Source organism: Oryctolagus cuniculus, chromosome 12 (assembly GCF_964237555.1).
Source record: "Oryctolagus cuniculus chromosome 12, mOryCun1.1, whole genome shotgun sequence".
In the NCBI taxonomy this organism is placed as follows: Eukaryota; Metazoa; Chordata; class Mammalia; order Lagomorpha; family Leporidae; genus Oryctolagus; species Oryctolagus cuniculus.
The window spans coordinates 43,383,828-43,405,379 of NC_091443.1; the positions used below are offsets into that span (position 1 = coordinate 43,383,828).

General features: G+C 39.4%; 1 protein-coding gene across 8 annotated transcripts in view; it reads right to left on the minus strand.

Moving 5' to 3' along the window:
* The window catches only part of ARHGAP5 (Rho GTPase activating protein 5), a 92,725-nt gene extending 72,966 nt beyond the window's left edge, over positions 1 to 19,759 (minus strand). The window contains exons 1-2 of one of the 8 annotated variants that reach the window (XR_011380769.1): positions 15,464 to 15,598; positions 748 to 4,635 (exon numbers count right to left, since the gene is read on the minus strand). Coding sequence is in view for 6 of the 8 variants with exons in the window: in XM_070053777.1 (XP_069909878.1) it covers positions 748 to 4,467 (3,720 nt within the window). In the remaining 2 variants the exon portion in view is untranslated. Of the gene's footprint in view, positions 1 to 747; positions 4,636 to 15,083; positions 15,321 to 15,463; positions 15,599 to 15,636; positions 15,803 to 15,858 lie in introns of those variants that run through there. The other 7 variants (XR_011380768.1, XM_070053777.1, XM_070053776.1 and 4 more) reach the window with 7 other exon arrangements.
* Between the last annotated feature and the right edge of the window lie 1,793 nt (positions 19,760 to 21,552).

A 21,552-nucleotide genomic window follows, 5' to 3' on the forward strand; every position in this document is an offset into this window, starting at 1 on the left:
GGTGTATTAAATAAATATTGCAAAACTGATAAGCAAGAAAGTACCACAGTTAGGATACAGCTTAATTATGTCCCTCACAAAGGTTCATGGCATTGCAGGCTTGGTCCCCAGGATAGCAGCATTGTGTGGTTCTGTGGAACTTGTCAGAGATGGGGACCAGAGGATGCTGCTTAAGTCACTGGGGACATGAGATAGCTCTCTTGGGACTCCTTGGTAACTCTCCTGAGGGTTGTTCCTAAATAACAAGCCTGGTCCCTTCCTCTTCTCTTTGCTTCCTGCCTGGACACCTCCCTTATCTGCCATAGCCTGCATTTGGACTTTGAACCTGCACGACTATGAACTACATAAACTTACTTTCATAAGCAACCTGTATCAAGTATTTCCTTATGATGACAACGCTGACTAACACAAAGGGAAAACAGACAAACAGGACTGAAACCAAAATGAAACGAAAAGAGAAAAATCACTTCCTATTTAGGTTTTTGTAAAAATAAACATATTCACCCAGATTTAGTATGTTGAAGAGTAAGAAATCAAACATTACCTCAAGTAGAGCACAGAAAAAGTACTGAAAAGTTTGCCCCACCAACAAAATTATTCAGAAAATTAAGCTAATATTTACTGAATGTATTTATAAGTTATCATAGAAAAAAATCTCAAGTCTATTAAAAAATACATGTATACATTTTAAAGAGCAAAACCAAACATCTTTATAAACTCTACTGACCATACATCTATCAAACTTACTTTTTTATCTTCTTTTACTTTGTGGGTTTTCTTTTTCATCTTCTTATCATCTACCTCCTGGTCAGAAGTGATTGCAGGATTATCAATACCCCCTTTCCAAGTTTCAACAGGAGAAAGAAGTGGATCTTCCTCACTTCCACGATGCCTTCCTTTTCTTTTTGTTTTAGAAGTGGTGAAAGCCTCATCGTCACTTGCATCTGAATGTGTTCTTCTATAGTATGACTTAGCTTTACTAAATAGGGTTTTAGATTTATATTTATATTTTGAAGGTCTCCGTTCACCATGACTTTTTGAGGTCCTATCAGAAAATCCATTTTCTTCATCTCCTTGAGTGTTATTTACAAATGAATTTCGAATTTTAATGATTCGATTCTGACTATCATCTGGGACAACATAAATCTCATCAGGATAGCCCTTCTGTTTGAAAATTGTATCGATGGGTTCTGCGTAGTTATCTGAAGAATCCATATCTTCAGGATGTGCCAAAGGTACCCGAGAAGTCTGTTTTCTTGGATTTTTACCAATGCCAGCTTCAATTGTTTTTAGAAGGTTTGGATCTAGTTTTTTCACATTTGTTTTAGGTACAACTGGTTTGGGTTTAATAGGTGGAGGCACTTTATGGTTGCGTTCATGATCATGACAGTTTGGGGTGCTATGAATAGGATATTCATTTCCTTCCAAATCTAACCTGTACCTGGAACGATCACTAGGTGTTGGAAGCAACTGTACATCATCCCCAATTGGACTGTAAGGAGGTGGTGCTTCTGTGTCATCATCTGAATCAGGGTAATTGTTATAGGGAAAACAGTCTCGGGGAGATGGTAGAAAAACATCTTCACTCTGATGGGTTGATTCCCTTGTATTATCAGACAAATAGGAATTTTCTATCATATTTTTTTTCTCTAGAACATCACTAAAAAACAGAGTAAAAACCTCAGTTTGCCGATGATACTGAGATAAAGAATACAATGCTGTGAACTTAGCAGTGATCTCAGTTGCGATGTGTTCTCCTTCAGTCATTAACTCCTTGATAGCCTCATTTTCAAAAAAATCTGCTTGGCTATCAGTGACTGCCACCAGTTGCACAGGAATGGTGTCTTGAACTTCTGATAGAAATGCTCGAAGCATTCCCATTGATGCTTTCCGTTTGGCAGAGTAAACTAATATATACCCATGAACCAGTTCATCCTTCCTTACTCCAATTGAAGAGTGGTATGATAATATTGTTATCTGTATCCGCCTCCTTTTTTCACCAATGATTTTATCAAGCATTAAGGAATTATTCTGTCCAGCTTGAGCAGCGCTGCAAGAATGAGAATCAAGGAAGGGTGAAAGAATAAGATCCACACTAAATGGATCACCACACATGGCACACATGACAATTCGTAAGTCAGCTTCTGATACATCTTTATTGGTGGGAACTGGGCTCACCACATCTAAATTATGTTTAACTGATTCCAATACTCCTCTCAGAGCCTGTTTTATTTGGGTTTCATTAAATTTACGAGGATATGTACCAGTAGGTACATCTACAAAAGGACACTGTAACTTGTTTGCCAACTGCTGTCCTTGGTGCCTGAGAATTGGTAGATTCTTGCTAATGGAATCCCTCTGATTAGCCAGAATTAATGTAAATGGAAGATTAGCCATGTATTTATCTTTTCTGATCTGAGAAGCTTCAGTTCGTACTTTTCCAATAAATTCCCCAATAAAATTCAGTGACTCAATGGAATTAAATACACAGAAGCACCCATGTGGTTTAAAGGCGGCTGTCCATAACTGACTCGAAGAGTAAGGCAATTTGGCATCAACCGGCCGAATATCAAGCTCATAAATTTTTCCATCTAAGGCATATTCATCATCAGTGGATTGTGTCCTTATTTCATTTGCTAGTTCTTGAGCAAGGCCATCCTTCCCTAAAATGAAAAGGTTAACTTTATCTATATTGGTACTATCATGATACAACCGTAAGCGGCCATGATCCAACTGCAAAAGACTACTGGCAAGTAGCTGTTCCACTTTAATGTCTGTACAATTCTGGCCACTAAGGCATGTTTCTTTAGTGGGATGATAAACAAATCCTATATGCTTAAGCAGAAGTGATTCCCTATCCGGTGCAAGTTTTTGTAAAGCTTTATATCTAGGTTCTTCACTCAGAACAGTATGAATTTCACTCATTTTATCTGAACTAGGTGTTGCATTGAGATCTAAATCGTAAAAAAGTTCAGAATGCTCAAAAAGCATTTCCTGAAACTCTTCTTTGGCTTTTTCAACTATTTCTCGCTGATGCCTACTGTATACCTCTTTGCTATCAGACTCAGTGATGTATTTGAAGGCTTCATCCTCCATAACAAAGCACATAACTTCCTCCCACGGCTGCCCAGGTGAAATGAACTGAATTTTTTCCAAAGTCTTTTTAAATTTTTCCTTCATTTCTACTCTCCGTTTCTCTGATATTAGATGTTGTACATGGTTCTGATAGACTTTTTCAGCTTCTAAAGTGCTCAGGAGGTCAAATGGGATCCGTCTATCATTAATTTTGTCAATATGGTCAGTTTCATCCCAAGGTGTTTTTTCTAGCACCACAAAACATAACTGGAAATCTGGTCTCTTTTCCATTAACTTCAAAGCTTCTGACCAATTTAAATGTTCAATTTCTTCTAGATTTGGCAAAAGAGTATTAAAAGCTCTTGGTAAAGTACTTATATATTCTTCTCTCCTTTTTCTTATATGTTCCTGTTTAAGTTGTTCTATATGTTTTGAGAATGTATTCCTGGCCTTTCTTGTTCCCTCTAAGTTGATGTATTCCTCGTAATCAGGATGATTTTTTAATTTATTACTAACAGTTTTCCAAGTTGCATGATAATCTCTCACAGTTTGCACAAGTTTTTCAAACTTATCTGTTGCTGTGACAACAAGTTGTCTTTGTGTTTTATAAGCATCCAGATAGGGAATAATTTTAGACTTGCCACGAGTTTTATCCAGCATTTGTACCAGTGCAGTGAAACATGTCTCAATGTTGACATTAAATCGTGCTGATGTTTCCACTACAAGAAGGTTCTTTTTGTTTGAAGCAAATGCCTGAACTTCTCTAAGATAATGATCCACGCATTCATCACATTTAGTTGCAGCTATTATTACAGGTTTTTTTGACTTTGAAAGCTGGACAAAAAGGTTATTCACAAATTTAAGTTGATCATCAAACTTCCTATTGCATCCCTGACTTACATCAATGCACAGTAAAAATCCATCTACATTGAGCTTTCCTTCAGGCATTTGCTTCTGCTCAAAGTCTTGCTCCAAGCCTAGTTGATCAGTGCAAATGTACATCAGTTTCTCTGCTGACTGCAATTTGGAGGCAGCTGCACGTTTTATATATGGTTGTAAATTTGTACTCCGATGAGGCAAGAAAGTCTGGTCATCAATGAACTCTGTCTGTTCAATGACATGAATTTTGCAATCCACTCCATCTTCACCACTTTGTGTTATGTCACCCCAGTACAAAAAATGATCATTGTTTACCACTCGTCCTCCAAAGTCAATGGTGCTAAGCACAGAAGTATGCTCTGGATAATATTCATCTGCTTTTGAGCGTACAAATCTATTGCACAAACACGACTTCCCAACTCCACAGTTACCTTTGTCTTTTTCAGTCCCAGAGAGTCCAACTACACTGATAGTATAGGATGGGGGACGAGGCTCTTTGTTTTTTGCCATCATAACTCTCTTCTCATGTCTCTACATTCATAAAGGTAACCAGATATACTTCTCATTCTGAAAATAATATCATCTCAAAATACAGATTCTCAAATTCCAGAACTATATTTGGTTCTTGTATATCCCTCATTTCTGTGCAGAAAGGTCTTCAAGATCATATGGATCATCTTCCTACAAAGGGGAAAAAGGACAAATCTTAGTCACTGAGTACCCATACTGAATTATACATATTAAATAAACATAACATCAAACTGTAATAATCTTAAAAAAAATCACCACATAATTAGCTTTAAAATAAACTCCTAGTATCCAAATGTGCATTGTGCTTCTAATTACTCCTTCCTTATCTAAGTTTGAGAAAACAACTAGTCCTTTCCACTCCATCAATTTTCCTATATCCTCTGACTAGAAGTTATGTTGAGTGTAATTAAAATGTATTAGCTGCCTTTTCAACTTCCTCACAATTTTTAAAAAATAACAAACAACATGCTTTCTTCTATGTAAGGGTGGCTCAAAATGTATTCCTTAAACACAATTTCTTATGAATTTAACAAGATTTCGGAATTTAGAAAGTATTTTTAAGTAATGGCAACACATTCCTATGAAATATCAAATTTTATGCTCCAAAACAATTAAAAATTCAAACCCTTAATCAAGGAAATAGAATAATCAAGTTAGTAAAACTGACAGCAATTAAGTACATCATCACTTCTCTAATTATTTAAGATGAAAGATAAAATATTTATTTCATATCTAGCCAAGTTTAAAGATACAACAAATAAAACCTCAAAAATATTTACTTACATATTAGAAAGGCAGAGTAAGTCTCAATAAATAATATTTTAAAAATCCAAGTCTTGGGTAGGCATTATGGCACAGTGGGTAAAGTTACCACTTGGGATGCCTATCTCTCATTATCAGAATACCTGGATTGAGTCCTAACTATTCTGTCATTCTGACCCAGCTTCTTGCTAATGCACCTAGGAGGCAGCAGATAGATGGCCCAAGTACTTGGGTTTCTGCCGACACAATCCTGGCTCCTGGCCTAGTCCTGGATGCTGTGAGCATTTGGAGGAATGAACCAGTGGATATAAGACATCTCTCTCTCTCTTTGTCATTCTGCCTTTCAAATAAGTAACTCAACCTTCAGTTTTTTTTATTGGATTCCAAGAGACATAAAATTAACAAATTTTTTAAAATGCTCTTGGTGTCTGGATTTCCTCTCACAATATGGTATAAAGAGCTTAAAGATCACATTTTGAGTATCATCAAGGTAAATAATATTAAGATTTTACTGTCTTTTGAGACAAACTTTCAAATTCTGATATGCCAGCAACATTAAATAACTTTTATGATCTGCATGAAATTTAACTTCTACTATTTATTTGCATGTAAGTCATCAGTCTTTTAAACATTTTTTTTTTTTTTGGAGAAACTTCTCATTCTTTTAAGGCTGACATTTCAAAGACAGGAGGAAAACAATCCAGTAATATTCATCAGTATATGTGAAAATACAGTTAATGAACATGAAGAAAAAGATTTAAGAAAAGATTACCTCAGCTCTCCTCCACTAAATACAAGTACCTTGCTCTTTTACTGACTTCAAATGCAAGTACATATCTATTCCAATTATACCGTACATTTGCATATTAACTAATGGTGAAGAGAAATTGTTTATGTAAGTTAAAAGCCTTTAATGCTTCTAAAATTATAATGATTTTAATATAAAATTTTAGACTTAATCTCATATTCTGTACATTTATTCTTTTTTAAGGGAGCTTTTTTAATCCTGGAAATTTACTCATTTGAAAGGCGGAGTCAGAAAGAAAGACAGAGATAGAAATCTTCCACCTACTGGTTCACTCCCTTAAGATGGCCGCAATGTGCAGAGTTAGGCCAGGCCCAAGTCAGCAGCTTCACCCTGGTCTCCCATGTGAGTACAGGGGTCCCAAGTACTTGGGCCATGTTCCACTGCTTTCCCAGGCACATTAGCAGGGAGCCAGATCAGAAGTAGAGCAGCCAGGACTTGAACCAGTGCCCATATGGGATGTCAGCAGTGCAGACAGTAGCTTAACCCACTGTGCGGTAACACCAGTCCTCTGTCAATTTGTTCTTAGCACTCTCAATTAAATTTTAATGACTAACCACTTGATGGTCAAACTGTTTATTTTGTTCAGTTTTGTAATAAGTTATCATATTGAAGGAAGCAATACAAGGAATTAGGAACTATGAACTGACTTCAAAGTCTGATTTCTATCATTTACTAGTTGATTCTAAAATGTGGCTGCCTAATTATACAAATTAAGAACTTAGAAATTTCCTTAAAATGTGAAGCGCCTGGGGCCAGCACTGTGGCTCAGTGAATTATAGCCCTGGCCTATGCTGGTTCAAGTCCCAGCTGCTCCACTTCCCATTCAGTTCCCTGCTCATGTGCCTTGGAAGGCAGTGGAGGACGGCTCAAGTGCTTGGACCCTGCACCCACTTGGGAGACCTGGAAGAAGCCCCTAGCTCCAGCTAGGTTCAGTCCTGCTCATTGCAGCCATTTGGGGAATGAACCAGCAGATGAAGATCTCTCTCTCTCTCCTTCTCTCTCTTTAACTCTGCCTTTCAAATAGGTAAATCTTAAAAACAGCAAACTACCTAACAAACAAAAGGGGCTTAATAAATATTAGTTCCATTTCTTAATTTGATTCCTGGAGTCATAATAAACCATTTAAGATTTATGAAAAATGATAATCAAATTTGTGACTTACAAATGCTTATCTGGCAGCAACACCACAAAGTAACAATAAGTAACCTAAATGGGGCAGTCCCATCCAATTCTAACACTTTAATTAAGTAAAATTTTTTTAAAATTTTCATATGGTAAAACTGAATATTTGAATCCAACATCAAGTTTAACATTGTTTAACGTGTAAAAAAAAAAATTGGACTACTTTACAGATATTTGCAAAAAAACAGTATACTATTTGGATAGCAAAGTTACACTCAGTGATAAAAAGGAAAACCAATTTGTTTAAATAACACAGTAATTCCATAGTTTAGCATTAAGCAAAATTTGAAAACATAACAGAATACAAGATCTGTTCTTTCTCAATAGAAAAGGAAAATACGCAGATGTACTTCAGCCAGTGCATCAACATAAACTTATCTAGTGATTATCATGGGAAATTTTTACTTTCCATAGTACAAACAGTAGAACTACATAATGAAATACTATATTAAATAAACATCTATTCTGAAAACTAAGTAATTAGAAGACATAGAAGACTGTATTATCTCCTACTTGAAGAGACTAACACTGGATAACAGGAAAATAGCATATTGTATCAAAGAGCTGAATATTGTAGAATTTTCAACTAAAACCTAATCCTTATCATAACTATCCCAACTTTATTAGTATTTTTTTAAGATTTATTTCATTTATTTGAAAGAGTTACAGAGAAAGGTAGAGGGAGAAGTCTTCCATCTGCTGGTTCACTCCCCAGATGGCCGAAACAGCTAGAGCTGCACCATTCCAAAGCCAAGAGCTTCTTCCGGGTCTCCCACATGGGTGCAGGGGCTCAAGGACTTGGGCCCTCTTCTACTGCTATTCCAGGCCATAGCAGAGAGCGGGATCGGAAGAGAAGCAGCTGGGACTAGAACCAGCGCCCATATAGGATGCCGGCGCTTCAGGCCAGGGCATTAACCCACTGCGCCACAGCGCAGGCCCATACTATTTCTTATATATACACACAGTATGCTTATCCAAACCCAATGTAATTTTAGATATTAATTAGCCATTAAGAATCAAAGGAATGGGCATTTGGCCTAGCAGTTAAAGATAGCCACATCCCATAGCAAAGCAGCTGGGTTCAGTATCTAAGTATCTAGCTCTCATTCTCAATTCCAGCTTCCTGACAACACAGATCCTGGGAAGTAGCATGTGACAACTCAAGTAAGTTGGGCTCCTGTCACCCATATGGGAGACCTGGATTGAGTTCCCAGCTCCCAACTTTGGCCCCCACCCAGGCCCAATCACTGTGAGCATTTGGATAGTGAACCAGCTGATGGGAGTTCTATTGATCTATCCTGCTTTTCAATAACTTTTTTAAAGGTTAAAACTCACTTCCATTCTCCTACAGCATTAACCCCAAAATACTGATACACTCTATATATTAAAATAGAGTAAAAAACATTCATACATGAAATTTCTATATTTAAATAAAAGTTAAAAACAATAAAATACAGATCATAAAAAAAGAAATAAAAGCATTCTATAGTAAAAATTTTAGAAGCTTCAGCGTTTCAGAAAGACACATTACAGGTTTATAATCAGTGACTGAAAACTTTATTCAAGTACTTCTCTGGGGGGGGGGGTTCAAGTAAGTAGAAATCTGGAGCTCCCCCCTTCCTAAGCCCTAATCATCAAGGGTAATTCTTTTACCTATTTTTAGCTTTGGATATTGTTTGAAAAAAGTTTCATTGCTGAAAATTTGAAAACCAATGACCAAAACTATTTCCCAAACAGCATAACTGCAACCCTGTCATTGAATATACACACTCCTAATAACATGTGCCCAACACCTTGGTGTGAAACTTAGGCCAAACTAACTCTTCCTTGTCCATTTCCTTATTCTGTGGTGAAAACTGAAGAACCAAAGGTCATCTCATTTCTATCAACTTACCTAAACAACCCATATGTATTTACTGTACTTAACTACTATCTGCTTATTAGCCTTACGTCAGAAGTTTTAAAGGTACAAAGGTATGTATAGGCAAGAACACTAAGCCAGAGCTACAAAAATATTCAGTTCCCTTCCTAGATCTGAAACCTCCCTCTTCCCCTGACTTGATCCCTCTCCAACACCCCACCTACCTCGTACTCCCCAATCTCCTGGCTCTGGACAACTAAGGGAGGGGAACATGATCTGGGGTTCTATACTGTGATGCTAGAAAGGAATAATCATTTTCATTACACAAACACCAGGTAAGGCTTGACAAATTTGAAAAGATGGGAACACTTGGTGATGGGAACATTAGGAGATCAGATAAGAATCTCAGGAAGGGGAATTACATGGAAACATGTACTTAAAAAAAAATGGGCAAGAATAACTGAAAAGCATTTTCTGCATAAGAAGCTTTGTAGTACCGAAACTGAGGGGATAAAGGCAATTTGCTGTTATCATGGAACTGATAAAAGCAATAGCAATTCAAAGAATTGAAAGATACATATAAGCTGAAATACCTTAGGGTACTGCACAGTTTTCTTTAAATGGCCAGGTGGTAAACATTTTAGGCTTTGCATAATATGACAACACTATCTGTCATATTATTCAACTACACTGTCACAGTGCAAAAGCAGACATGGACACTAACATGAATGAGTGGTTTTGCCAATAAAACTTTAGAGACATGGAAACCAGAATTTCATATAATTTTTACATATGACAAAATATTATGCTTTTCATTTTTTTTCTTCAACCATTCAAAACAAAAGAATCCTAGGAGATGCCTACCAAAATAGCAAAGTTAGATTTAGCCGATAAGCCAAAATTTGCAGACCCTTGAAACAGATTAATGATATCAGGGAAGAGATTATATCTGTGTGAATCCTGAAAAAAAAAAAAAAAAAAAAAAAAAAAAAAAAAACAACAACAACACATGGATATGATTCTAAAGATAAATTATTACAGGTGTGTGATTACAGGGGTACGACTAAGTACATTAGCCATGCTGGAAGGTAGAGAAATAAGGATGAAGATGTAAAATATAAATATTGGTCTTCAAGGGCAAACAGCGAAGTTAGATCTTATAATAAGCAACAAGGAGCCATTACAGATTAGTCTGCTAAGTAGAACACAATATCAGAGTTGGTGGGGCAAAAAGCCCAAAAAACGGAAAAATACCAAGCCTTGAAGCACCTGAACTAGCACCATAGAATTGCAAAGACAAATCTCAAGACAAAGATAGCTTGATGACTGACTACTAAACATAATCAAGAAAAGATAAATGAGTCAGTGTTTAATAAAAAAAAAAAAATCTGATTTGGCAAAAGATGGTGGTGCCATCTAAGTTTTCATCCTTACTTCCACAGACAAATGAAATTTTAGTACAGAAAAGAAGCAAGGTCAAGATTAAAAATATAAAGTTCAAGATCATAAACTGTAAAATTTGAGAGCACCTAATACTCTGATTTTATAATCAAACATCTCCAGAGTTACGTACTCCATAAATAAAGAGAAATCTGTATCTTTCAATTCCCTAGCCACACATTGGAACATTAATTTTCTACTAGTTCTCTAAATAGGGAATCAATCAGACAAGAATCAGTATCTTGGTTCAGAAGCATTCTAATTTCCTTCTTCAGTATATTTTTTTTTACTTCTAGTTTCTCTTAAAACTAAAAATCAAAGTATGATATACTCTGTCCATGAACAATTACAAAATATGTATCACTAAAACTACTCGAGGCATTATATGTATAAAGGGTCTTCAAAAAACTTCCTGGAGGGGGCCTATGTTATGACATAGGTTAAACCACCTGCCTGCAATGCCAGCACCCCATATGGTCACCAGTTCAAGATTCGATCTGCTCCACTTCCAATCCAGCTTTCTGCTAATGAACTGGAACGGAGGAAGATGGACCAAGTACTTGGGCCCCTGGACCCATGTGGGAGACCTGGATGAAGCTCCTGGCTCTTGGCTTCAGCCTGACCCAGCTCCAGTTGTTGCTTCCATTTTGGGAGTGACTCAGTGGGTGGAACATCTCTCTACCTGTATCTCCTTCCCCTTAACTCTGCCTTTCAAATAAATAAATCCTTTTAAAAAATAATATATCAAACAGTAACTACAATAGTTATGTCAATACATGTATTTCTCCATCACCCCTCCCATCAGCTTTGCATTAATACTTCCCCAAATCTTTGAATTTGGCTAGTAATGTATAAACTGAGGCTCTTACATTTCCACCTTATATTTTATCTTCACCAGCCAATCTTGTCCTACATTTCCCTGTTTTAAGCCCAGTCATTAACTTACCTAAAAGTACTCCCTAACCAATCGTAATGCTACTTCCAAGCAGTATCTCCTTTATACCAATTTTTACATCAACATGTAATGCCCTGCTTATAACCATCTATTCTGTCCAGAACTGACATTTAATTATTCCTAAATTGTTATGCTCTTTCCTTTGCACCAAAGTTATGAATTCTTCTCAAGTGAACAGAATTTTATACTTGCCTGTATCACTCACTGCCTAGCTGCTCAATAAAATTTTGGACAGGGATAATAAAATAGGCTAATTCTAATCTGAAGCTAGAGAAACAAAAATGTTTTATGCCATTAGCTCTTTGAGATGACCAGCTTAAGAGTATAACCAAGTGACACTCTGTAGTCATATTTTAACCATCAAATGACAAAGTTAGCAGAAGTTTTTCCCAAGTAACAGTTCTAATTCTAAAGAGTAAAACCCCAGATATGAGCAAAGGTCAACAATGTGTTTCATTCACTGCAAATCTCAGGCACTGTAGACTTGGGGGGCAGGGGAGAAGGCAATCCCCGTTTGTCTCTTGGTTGAAACCTAAAAATGTTTCTTCTTCTGTGAAGGATTCTCAAAGAAGCCCTGATAGAAACAGTTGTTCTCTGCACTTTTTAGTACTTTTATCTAATTATTCCTTCACAGTTAACTAGCCCTCCAACTAAAATTTGAGCTATACTCTTATTTATCTTGATATTCCCAGGGTCAGGCACATATTAAGTGTTAAATAGAGGCGATCTGAATTAACAAATGACAAACTAAGTTTTAATAAATAACAAATCAGAAGTCTAAAAACTGGCAATGCAAATAAATATAAAACTTCCTTTTAAAAGTTGAAATACTTTTAACATACAAAAATTGAAGCTGCCCTTGGTTTCGGACACTGGATTTTGAGAGAAAGGTTCAAAACATCTAAAGAAACCACAGGGCTTCAAGTAGCAGTCTGAAAAACAAACTTCACACTCTTTAAGAACTGTAAGCACTGATTTTTTGTAATCTCTAATACAGCTTTTCCCAGTCTGACAAAATCAACAAAAAGCCTGAACTTAAATAAAATCTTAATTATTTAACTTACCAAATGATGGATCCTTTATCGAAAATTTTCTTTATGGTTTTTAGAAATCAATTTTCCCTGATATATTTTCAATGTATGTTACAAACGTACAGACATTACCCAAACAGAATACAATGATTCTTGAGTCAATTATATCATCTGCACATCTTCTTGGTGTACAAAGAAAAACTTTATGGATCTGAAGGCACAAGGCAGTTTTAAAATACCACCTATAGAAATTAAAGTTGTGACACTTATTCTATAGCTATCAAGAAAATCTCCATTACAGCATTTCATATTCAAGAAATGAATAGATGGCAACACTTACATTCTGCTAATACTGAAAAAGTTTAGTACAGTTCTCATGAGACTTCACTTTCTATTGAATTAAAAGTTACAAAACTCACTGTAAGCTGTACAGTAACTTCAAATCCAAAGGAATACAAGAATTCCTTTAAAAAATTTTAATTTTCAAGTCAAATATAATTCATTTTTCCAAAAGATTAAGTATATTAAATCTGCCTTTAAACAACAAAGAAAGAAGACAGTTTTCAAAGCATTTAAAGTAAATCATGACACAATTAAGATATTAACTTTACAACATTTAAAAAATTGCTAAATTCATTTAAATGGGGAGGGGCATTACAAACAAAAATCTAAAAGAATTGTGTGACAGTTCTTAAAAATTAACGTACAAAGAATGGTCAAAGAAATGCTGACCTGGGATTAAAAAAACTGTAGCCTACATGTGACAATCAAATCAACTGTTATCTAATCATCCCTGTTGTCTGACTTATTTTGCTTCAAGGCAATCACCTCAATACTTCTGTTTCTTCAAAGTTAAGGCTAGGGGTACCTAGCCTTTCAGTTTGGCATGTTCAGTCCATAAAGTACTTTAATGTCTTTCCAAGTTTCTAATGACCCATACTTAGCTACACTCTTCCTCTACTGTATGCACAGATACAAGGAATTTGGGTTAATGACAGAATACATGAGAGAAAAAAATGAGAAATTTTAAATGGAATGAAAACTTGTTCCGGAAACTGGCTGGTTACACAAACGTTGAATATGTAGACCTAAAATTACTAAGACCCATTTACCAATATTACAGTACAAATAAAGTGGAATTGACACTAAAACATCTCCAAACACATTTTACTGCTGTAACTTGCATCTAGAAGAAATTGCTGGCAGAAGAACCCTCTTATGTGGAGATGTAGAGAAACCTTCCATAAAGTGAACCGCCAATAGCTAACTATCTCCCAGCATTCTGTTCTAAACGAATACTGGTCCTGGATTTAAGTAGAATCGGCACCCCCCGCCCGCGGCGCCCCACACCTGTAGAAGGCAGCACAAGCAGTGACTAGCAAATACAGCAACACATTTCACTGCTTCACACGCGAACGTTTTTTTGAGAAGTCATTATTTCCTACCCATCACAAAAGAAAAAGCAAATTCTCGGTGGGAATTAAACTCAAAAACGCGCGCACTGGCCCATTTTTAATCCAATATATTTGTTGGTCTAGATTTAGAACATTTAAAATGCCATTTAGTAAACATTTGGCCCAAACTGCGGTCAGGGCAGAAGCATCTCTCCTACAACTTTCTGGGAAATTCGACTACTCGTTCGTCCCTACTTTGCAGTACCTTTCCGCCTCGGCCCCCCAGGGACGCACGCCCGGACGCGGGTCTCGCGCCGCCGTGGAGCAGGGCGCGAGGAGGCAGCGAGTGTGTGTCTGGGTGCGTGAGTGCACGCGCGCGCCCGCGCCCTTCCCCACCCCCACCCCGATACTTTTTCTTCCGTGGAAGCCCAGGGAGACCTGGAGGTGATTCTAGCGAAAAACTCCAGCCTCCAAGTCTCAACCCAGCGGCAGTCCAACCGACAGCACTCTGTGTGTGTATATGTGAGTGTGTGTGTGTGTGTGTCTGTGCGCGCGCGCGTTGCGCAGCGCAACTTCTCACACCCCAGCCCAAGCTTTCGTAGCAGCTGGAACGCGGGTGAAGGGAAGCCAGGGAGGAGCCGCGGAGATAAGGGAAAAGTGAAAGGGCCCCCCTCTCCCCGAAAGGCGTGTTAAGTTTGCCACCGAGACTGCGCTTCCGCCCATCTGCGCCCACCCCGCCGCCCCCTTCCAGGTGGAACTCGTTAGCAGCAGTCACCCAGCCAACACACCCCGCCACCTTCCCTTCCCCACGTAACCCGCCGAGCCCAGGGCAAGCGAGGGCGGCGGGCGAGAGAGCGCATCGCCGGCCCCCACCAGGCCTCCGCCGACCCCCGGGCCCCCGTCACCTGTGGAGAAAGCGCCCCCTCCCCCGGCCTCTCTGCCCTTCACGCCGACCGTATCCCCGCCGCGGCAGCCGCTCCCCGCCCGGCCTGCGGAGGACAGAGCGCGGCGCCGGGCTCCCCTCCGCGGCCGTGGGGGCCCCAGCGCCTCGAACTGGTTACAACCGGCGGCGGCGACCGAGCGGGGCAGCCGGCGGCGGGAGGGTCCCTGTCGGGGAGCGCAGGCCTGAAGGCGAGGGGAGGGGGGGGGGGTCGCAGGGTCCTACCTAACAACGTCGGTCTCCTCCGGCGCCTCCTCAACGGCAGCGGCCCCGGCGGTGGCGGCGGCAGCGACATTCCTGGGGAGCGCTCCCGCCGCCGCCGCCTCCTCCTCCTCCACTCTGCTAGCCTCTCTTCCCCGGCGCGCTCACCGAGCGCCGCGTCCCTTCAGCCACCTCCCCCCGCCCTCCCCGGCACACACGCCCCGAAACCCTAAGCCCTACGGCTCCCGCTGCCTGGGAACCCACCCTCCCTCCCTCCCCGCCACCAGCGGCGGCCCCGTCCCTCCCCCCTTCCCCTGCGCCCGCCGCCGCGCCGAGCTCAGTAATGGCGGCCACTCGGGCTCCCTCGCGCTGACGGATCTCTCTCCCTCTCTCCCGAACTTTACCTCAGCATCTCTCCCGGCGCGCACCGCCGGAACGCACGCGCGCCCGCGCGCGCAGCCACACACCCGGCCGGGGGGCGGAGCGGCGGCGCAGCCGGGACGGGGGAACGCGCGTCCGCGCGCGCACGCGCACGCGCCTCCCCGTCCCACAATTCCCCCGCCCCCGCCGCCCTCACCTCGCAACGCCTCCCGCGCCGCGCGCCCGGCTCGGCCCCGCCCCTGCCCCCGTCTCCCGGGAGCCGGGGAAGGCACGAGCGACCGAGCCGGAGGGCGGGGAGCGAGCGCGCGGACCCGCGTCCTCGCTCGCGTCCCCGCTCCCCCATTGGCTTCTGCCCCTCCCCCTTCTTCCTCCGCCTCTCCCACCCATTGGTTCCTTCTGGTACTCCATTCCTTCTCACCTTTTCCCTTTTACCCATTGGCGTGAGTATTTTTCCTCAGCTTTCCCCTTTCTCCGCGCTCTGCTCCTCCTCCGTCCCATCCTCCACGCTTTAGGAGCTGCACACACTGCTCGTCCCCGCACCTCCCCGCTTTCTCCCCTGTCCTTCTGTTCCGGTTTCTGGCCGTAACTCAGCGCAAGCCACAGTACTGCAAGGGAACCTGATACAGTGTTAGCCGCTGCAGAACGTGGCAGGGGCACTGACTGCTTCCCGATCGATCCCCCTGTGGTCTCTGAGCAGTAACGAATGCACAGGAGGAAAATAGGCGCCCGAGCCCGCCCGCCCGCGGGGACCTGCTCGCGGGTAAGCTCCTGCGTGTGCCGCCAGCTCCCTGCCTGGGATCGCTCGCCAGCTACGGACAGCACCCGCCCAGGACCTGGGGCCACCGTCACCCTGAAGCCAGAACTCCACGGGAGCAAGAGGAGGAGCCCTTTTCTCCGTCGACTCGGCACGGGGACGCAGGCCCCGGGTTCAGTCTGCCCTTATGGAAGTTGAGGGAGGCGGCGAGACTTGGGGTGGGCTTTAGGGGGCCCAAAAGACCCTGTTCACACACCACTACCAGCCCAACTTTAGGAACTGTCGGCCACCTGGCTTTTTATGGTACTGCCTTAAATATTTCCCGAGACTTATAGAAATTTCACGAGTTTGGGGGTACACGGGGCTTTCGGAGTATTTTTTTTCAACTAGGCATTGACACTGAGTAGTAGAATGAAAAAGGACGGTAAAAACCACTGCTTTTTACCGTTGAAGAATCCGAAGTCTTGTGACTTTCCCAAGGTCATCGGAATCTCTTACACCGAGGTCTTAAAATAGTTGCCAGCAGATAAAAGAATGATCAAAACCACAAATCTGTCCCCAATTCTTGGTAAAGTCTAAAAGAAAGAAAGAATCTGAGGAGAATTTATAGTAGGCGAAAGATTTATTTCCTGCATTGAAAATAGTTTATCATCAGAAAAGATATGCTAAGTCTTTTAAAGTCAACTACTGCTTTCTTATTTTACATAAGGTATTGAAGTTAGCCAAGGTTGCTTTTTTGTGTTATAATGGTGCAGCTGCTGCCAAACAGAAGTACATTGACGGTTTGTCAGTAAAGAAAACAAAAACTGCATGTTGGTAAAAATCTGTTAGAAAATATTTGTCAGTAAATCTGTCACAATATTCCAGCAGAAGTTCTGTTCACTTGTTCCATCCCCCCACCCCTCTACACTCTGTATTTCTCAAAGGTAAACTTAATACAGAAAAGCAAAAAAGACCTTTCTAATTTATTTATGGGTCTCTTAACTTCTGAATTTCAAAGAGGCACAAGTAGAATGCCTTACTCCAACCCCACCCTTAGTTAAGTTGGGTCTGTGGGTATTCTTCAAATTAGGGACTGTAGGCATGAAAGAGTTCGCTGAAGAAAACTTGCAGTGGACATAAGAAAAAGAGAAGGAAACTGACCCATCAAAATGTGGTACTAATGCCATAGTTGCCCACATCATTTATATCAGATGGAAAATTAATGTATTTAAATGTACTGTTTTTATATTTTTACTAACAGTCCTTAAAATTACACAAGGCCAATTCAGTGAAAACCTGGTTAAAATGCTTAGTACATATTGACTGCCCACCTTAAAGATACTTTAAAAATTATTTACTAAAGAATCTTAAGTTTTATAACCATGGACGTGTATCAACACAAATCAATGCAGATGTGTCAGGGATTTTAAAGGAAACAACATAAAAAAGGTGTAATCCTCAGTTAGAGGACATAATAGTAGGGAAAAAAGACTCAAAAAAAGGGAAAAAAAAGTCATGGTTTTCAAACAATAATTTTCAGAGTTGATATTATTTTTAGTCTCACGTCATCTGTGGTTATTTAGGGAATCTGGAAATTTAGGACCTGCTTCTTGTTAGTAATCTAAAGCTGCTTCACAGTACAAGAAAGATAGCATTTTTATCATTGTACTTGCTCATTTCAAATAATTTACAGTTTTCTGTGCCAATAAAATTCTGAACATGAGAATTGGGGGCCAAACTGGTGTTGTTAATAATGCTTAGATAGCTACGAGGCATTAAAAAGCAGAAAATATGAAAGGATTAATGGCATCTTTTAAAATTGATGGAGCCATGTCTTCACAGACAAAGCTTTAAAACATCCACCTTCCCCACAGGAAAGGAGAAATTCTGAGAAAATAAAGAATTTCTTCTTTATACATGTATGTGCAAATATAGCAGAGAAATGAAGTATTACTAAGCCCTCAGATCAACTACTAGTCTTATCTGAAATAAAAAAAAAAAAATTAAGCACTTGTTCTTCTGTACTGGATAATTAAAATCACCCGAAGCTTTGTTCTTCATTTACTTTGAAAAAATTGGCAGAATAAGATTTCAGTCAGGCATTTTTGGTTTTTAATTTAAATATTCTTCTCCACAAATTTCTAGTTCTTCAACACATCCTAATGAAGTATTAATATGCATGGTCTCTTTTGGATCAAAAGAGATGAGAGTCACAAAAAAATGTTATCATAATCCCAACTTCTACCATGAGTAACACTTCAATATCCAAACATTTGATGTGATGGGGCTTCAAAAGAACTTACCCTATAGAAGCTGCTACACCCCCTGCTGGAATTCTTTGATCATAACAATTTTAGCTTCTGTAGCATCAACGAAGAACACATGAAAAGCCAAATAAAGGGCCTTTCCTCTCATGACAGAATTGACCAATACTTTTCCTATCTGACACAAGACATGCTTTTGGAAAACAATGTTAGACTATGATTTTGCCGATAAAAATACACCAAGAAGTTAGAGAATATGTAAATAACTAAGTCAAAGCACTTGTAAGACTGTTTATTGTTTAATTTCCTGATGCATTTCACAATTGATTTCTACCCCTTTTGTATTCATCTCCTGCCAGGGCTTCTCTCTCTGTCCCTGTTTCATATCCTTATGCCTATTGAGGAGGGGGTTAGGTGTGGTGGTATTCCTATAGTTAGGCAAACCATGGTATACCAGTAACCACAGTAGCTATTTGCTAAGTTGAGGTACTTAAGGGCTTTCCTCAAATTTGTTTTATGGCGGCCGATGATATTTCAACATGAAGAAAGGGTGCTAATTATGTCTTGGCTGTTACGGGAGAAAATATTTTGACAAGAGTTAAGGTAATTGTGAGTGTGAGACTGGAACAGGAGGAAGGTGATGTATTGACCTTCCTGGCATTTTGTTCCACACAGCCTTGTTCTGTTGATTTTCCAGAATTGTATTTTGGGACTAAAATCCCAAAGATGGTATCACAGTGTAGCTTCAAAATGTCACGTCCTTGCCACCCTGATCCTAGGATATAACTGAAATAGTGAAGACATCACTCTATTTTTAAATAATTAGTATTTTATAAAGATTATTTGTGATGCAGACTCTTTTTAAAGACATAATTCATTCAGGTCCCACCAGCACAAATACTTTAATTAGACAAAAATCTTCAAGTTATTTCCTCTCACAAAAGGAGGTATTGTTGGGCCATCTGGACCCTCTATTGAGTTTTTATGAACGATCACAGCTTGAATTTAATCAACCCCAATAAGGTTAACCCCATAAAGCTAAAAAATAATTGCAAGGGTTGCTAACTGAAGGATTTGAGTTTTCTATTTGACATTGTTACCACTGTCATTTCTATATCATAACAATGGGAAACAAGAATTTGCACTGCTTGACTATTTAATCACCTAAGCATGATTTTTTGTGAATTTCCCTGTTCCCATTCTCTTTGGCCAAATTTAGACGTGAACCCCTTTAGGTAGGAATCACAAATGCATGTTTGGCTCTGTACATTAACTAGAAGATCATTAATAAAAAGCTCAATAAATGTTTGATAATAATATGAAACTCTCTAGGTTTTATGGATTTCTGTGGATTTATTGCTAACAGAAGGCTTTAGCTTGTATTTTGAAATACCAACTGAGATAATCACTTTGGAAAACACAAATCTTTTAAGGAAATTGCTGAATTAGCCTGTGTAAGTTGAGGTGGATGTCCTTCCTCAAGTACAACCTGCATTTCTCCATATAACATCTCTCTAGTAGGTAAACGCAAGTTCCTAGCAACAAATAATTGTGAGTCTGAAACATCAGGGAACATTCTAAAGAACTGGTGCAGCGTAAGGGTTTGTGAAATTGACAATAAGGCGGCTAACCACTTCACAATTAAGGCTCTGTTCATTTGCCCTATTATTTTAAACTACCATAGCCAGTAAATACTTGTTTTGCAGGTCCGTGCTTCTGTATTTTCTCCAAAATGCCACAGGGACAGTGGCTGTTTTTCCAGTTTAATGAATATATACTTCTAAATATTTCCATAGTTCTCAAACTACTATGTAGTTTTCCTGATGGACATACAGCTTCTTTCAAAAACATGTTAGGTGGTGAGGAATAATAACACTCACCTTCTTTCCCCAGCTAGGTTTCCAACCTATCTCAGCACAGCCCAGGACATGACAATATTACATCCATTGGTTCTCCCTCTAGTTCCCTTAGGGATGGACACAAAATAATTATTTTTTTTACTTTTTCATGAACATATGTATGTTAGGAATTCTAAGATTTTACAAACATGGTAACAAAGCAAAAATGATGTAGCCAAAACTTTATACAAAGCTATATGCATACTATAAATTGAATTCTTATAAAATTATACTTAAATGGAGGCATTTGTTTAAAATAATAGGAAATATGTATTTGTTGGCATACAGAAACAGCCATAATATTTTATGTGGGAAAAAAAAAACTGAGGCTACAAAGCAATAAAGGCAGTATGATTTTTATAAAAAGAAAATATTTGAAAACAAGATAACAATGTTATTGACTAACATGTTAATAGAGGTTTAATATAGCTGATGGGATTATAGTTGATGTTTATTCTTTTTGTTTTTCTGTATTTTCTAATTTTCTATGATGAACAAGATATTTCTTATAAAATAAGTTTAAATATAGAGGAGTTGAAAAGAGAAGAGATAGGGAGAGAGAAGGAGGGAGAGGGAGTGAGAGACTGTGTAAAGCAGGATAAGGCAAATTGTCTTGCAGCAACTGAATGCCTACCATATACATCTCTTTGTCTTCTACTCTTCCTTTTTCTTCTTTTTCCCCACCGTAACTTCTGCTGTAGATATTTCTAACTTGCTTTTTTTTTTTTTTTTTTTTTTTACTTTCTGATTTTCCATATTCCTTTTCTTCTCTCTCAGTTATCTCTTGGGCATCCTACAAGCTGCCTTGGGCATTGCCTATTTCAGTTTACAGTAACCCCTGATGCAATGGAATGAAATGGTCTAGGCAAACATTATTGCCACCAGTGCATTGTATTGTCTTTGATAGTTATTTTTTAAGTTCTACAGATCAAACCATAATGATTCTCATTTTAGTTTTAATTATATAAATCTGTCACTCAATAGCATTGTATGTATTGTAGATGGTTTTGATGGTCTCATGGCATAGAGTTTAAATTCTGTCCTATAGTGATTCTGTGTTCTAAAGCTTTCAGGTACACATGATAATTTTCCCTAATTTTTTTTTTTTTTTTTTTGAGACACAAAGAACTCCCATCTACTGGTTCACTCCCCAAAAACCCACAGTGATCTCAGCTGGGCTGGGTGGAAATCGGGAGCTGGACACTCAATCCAGG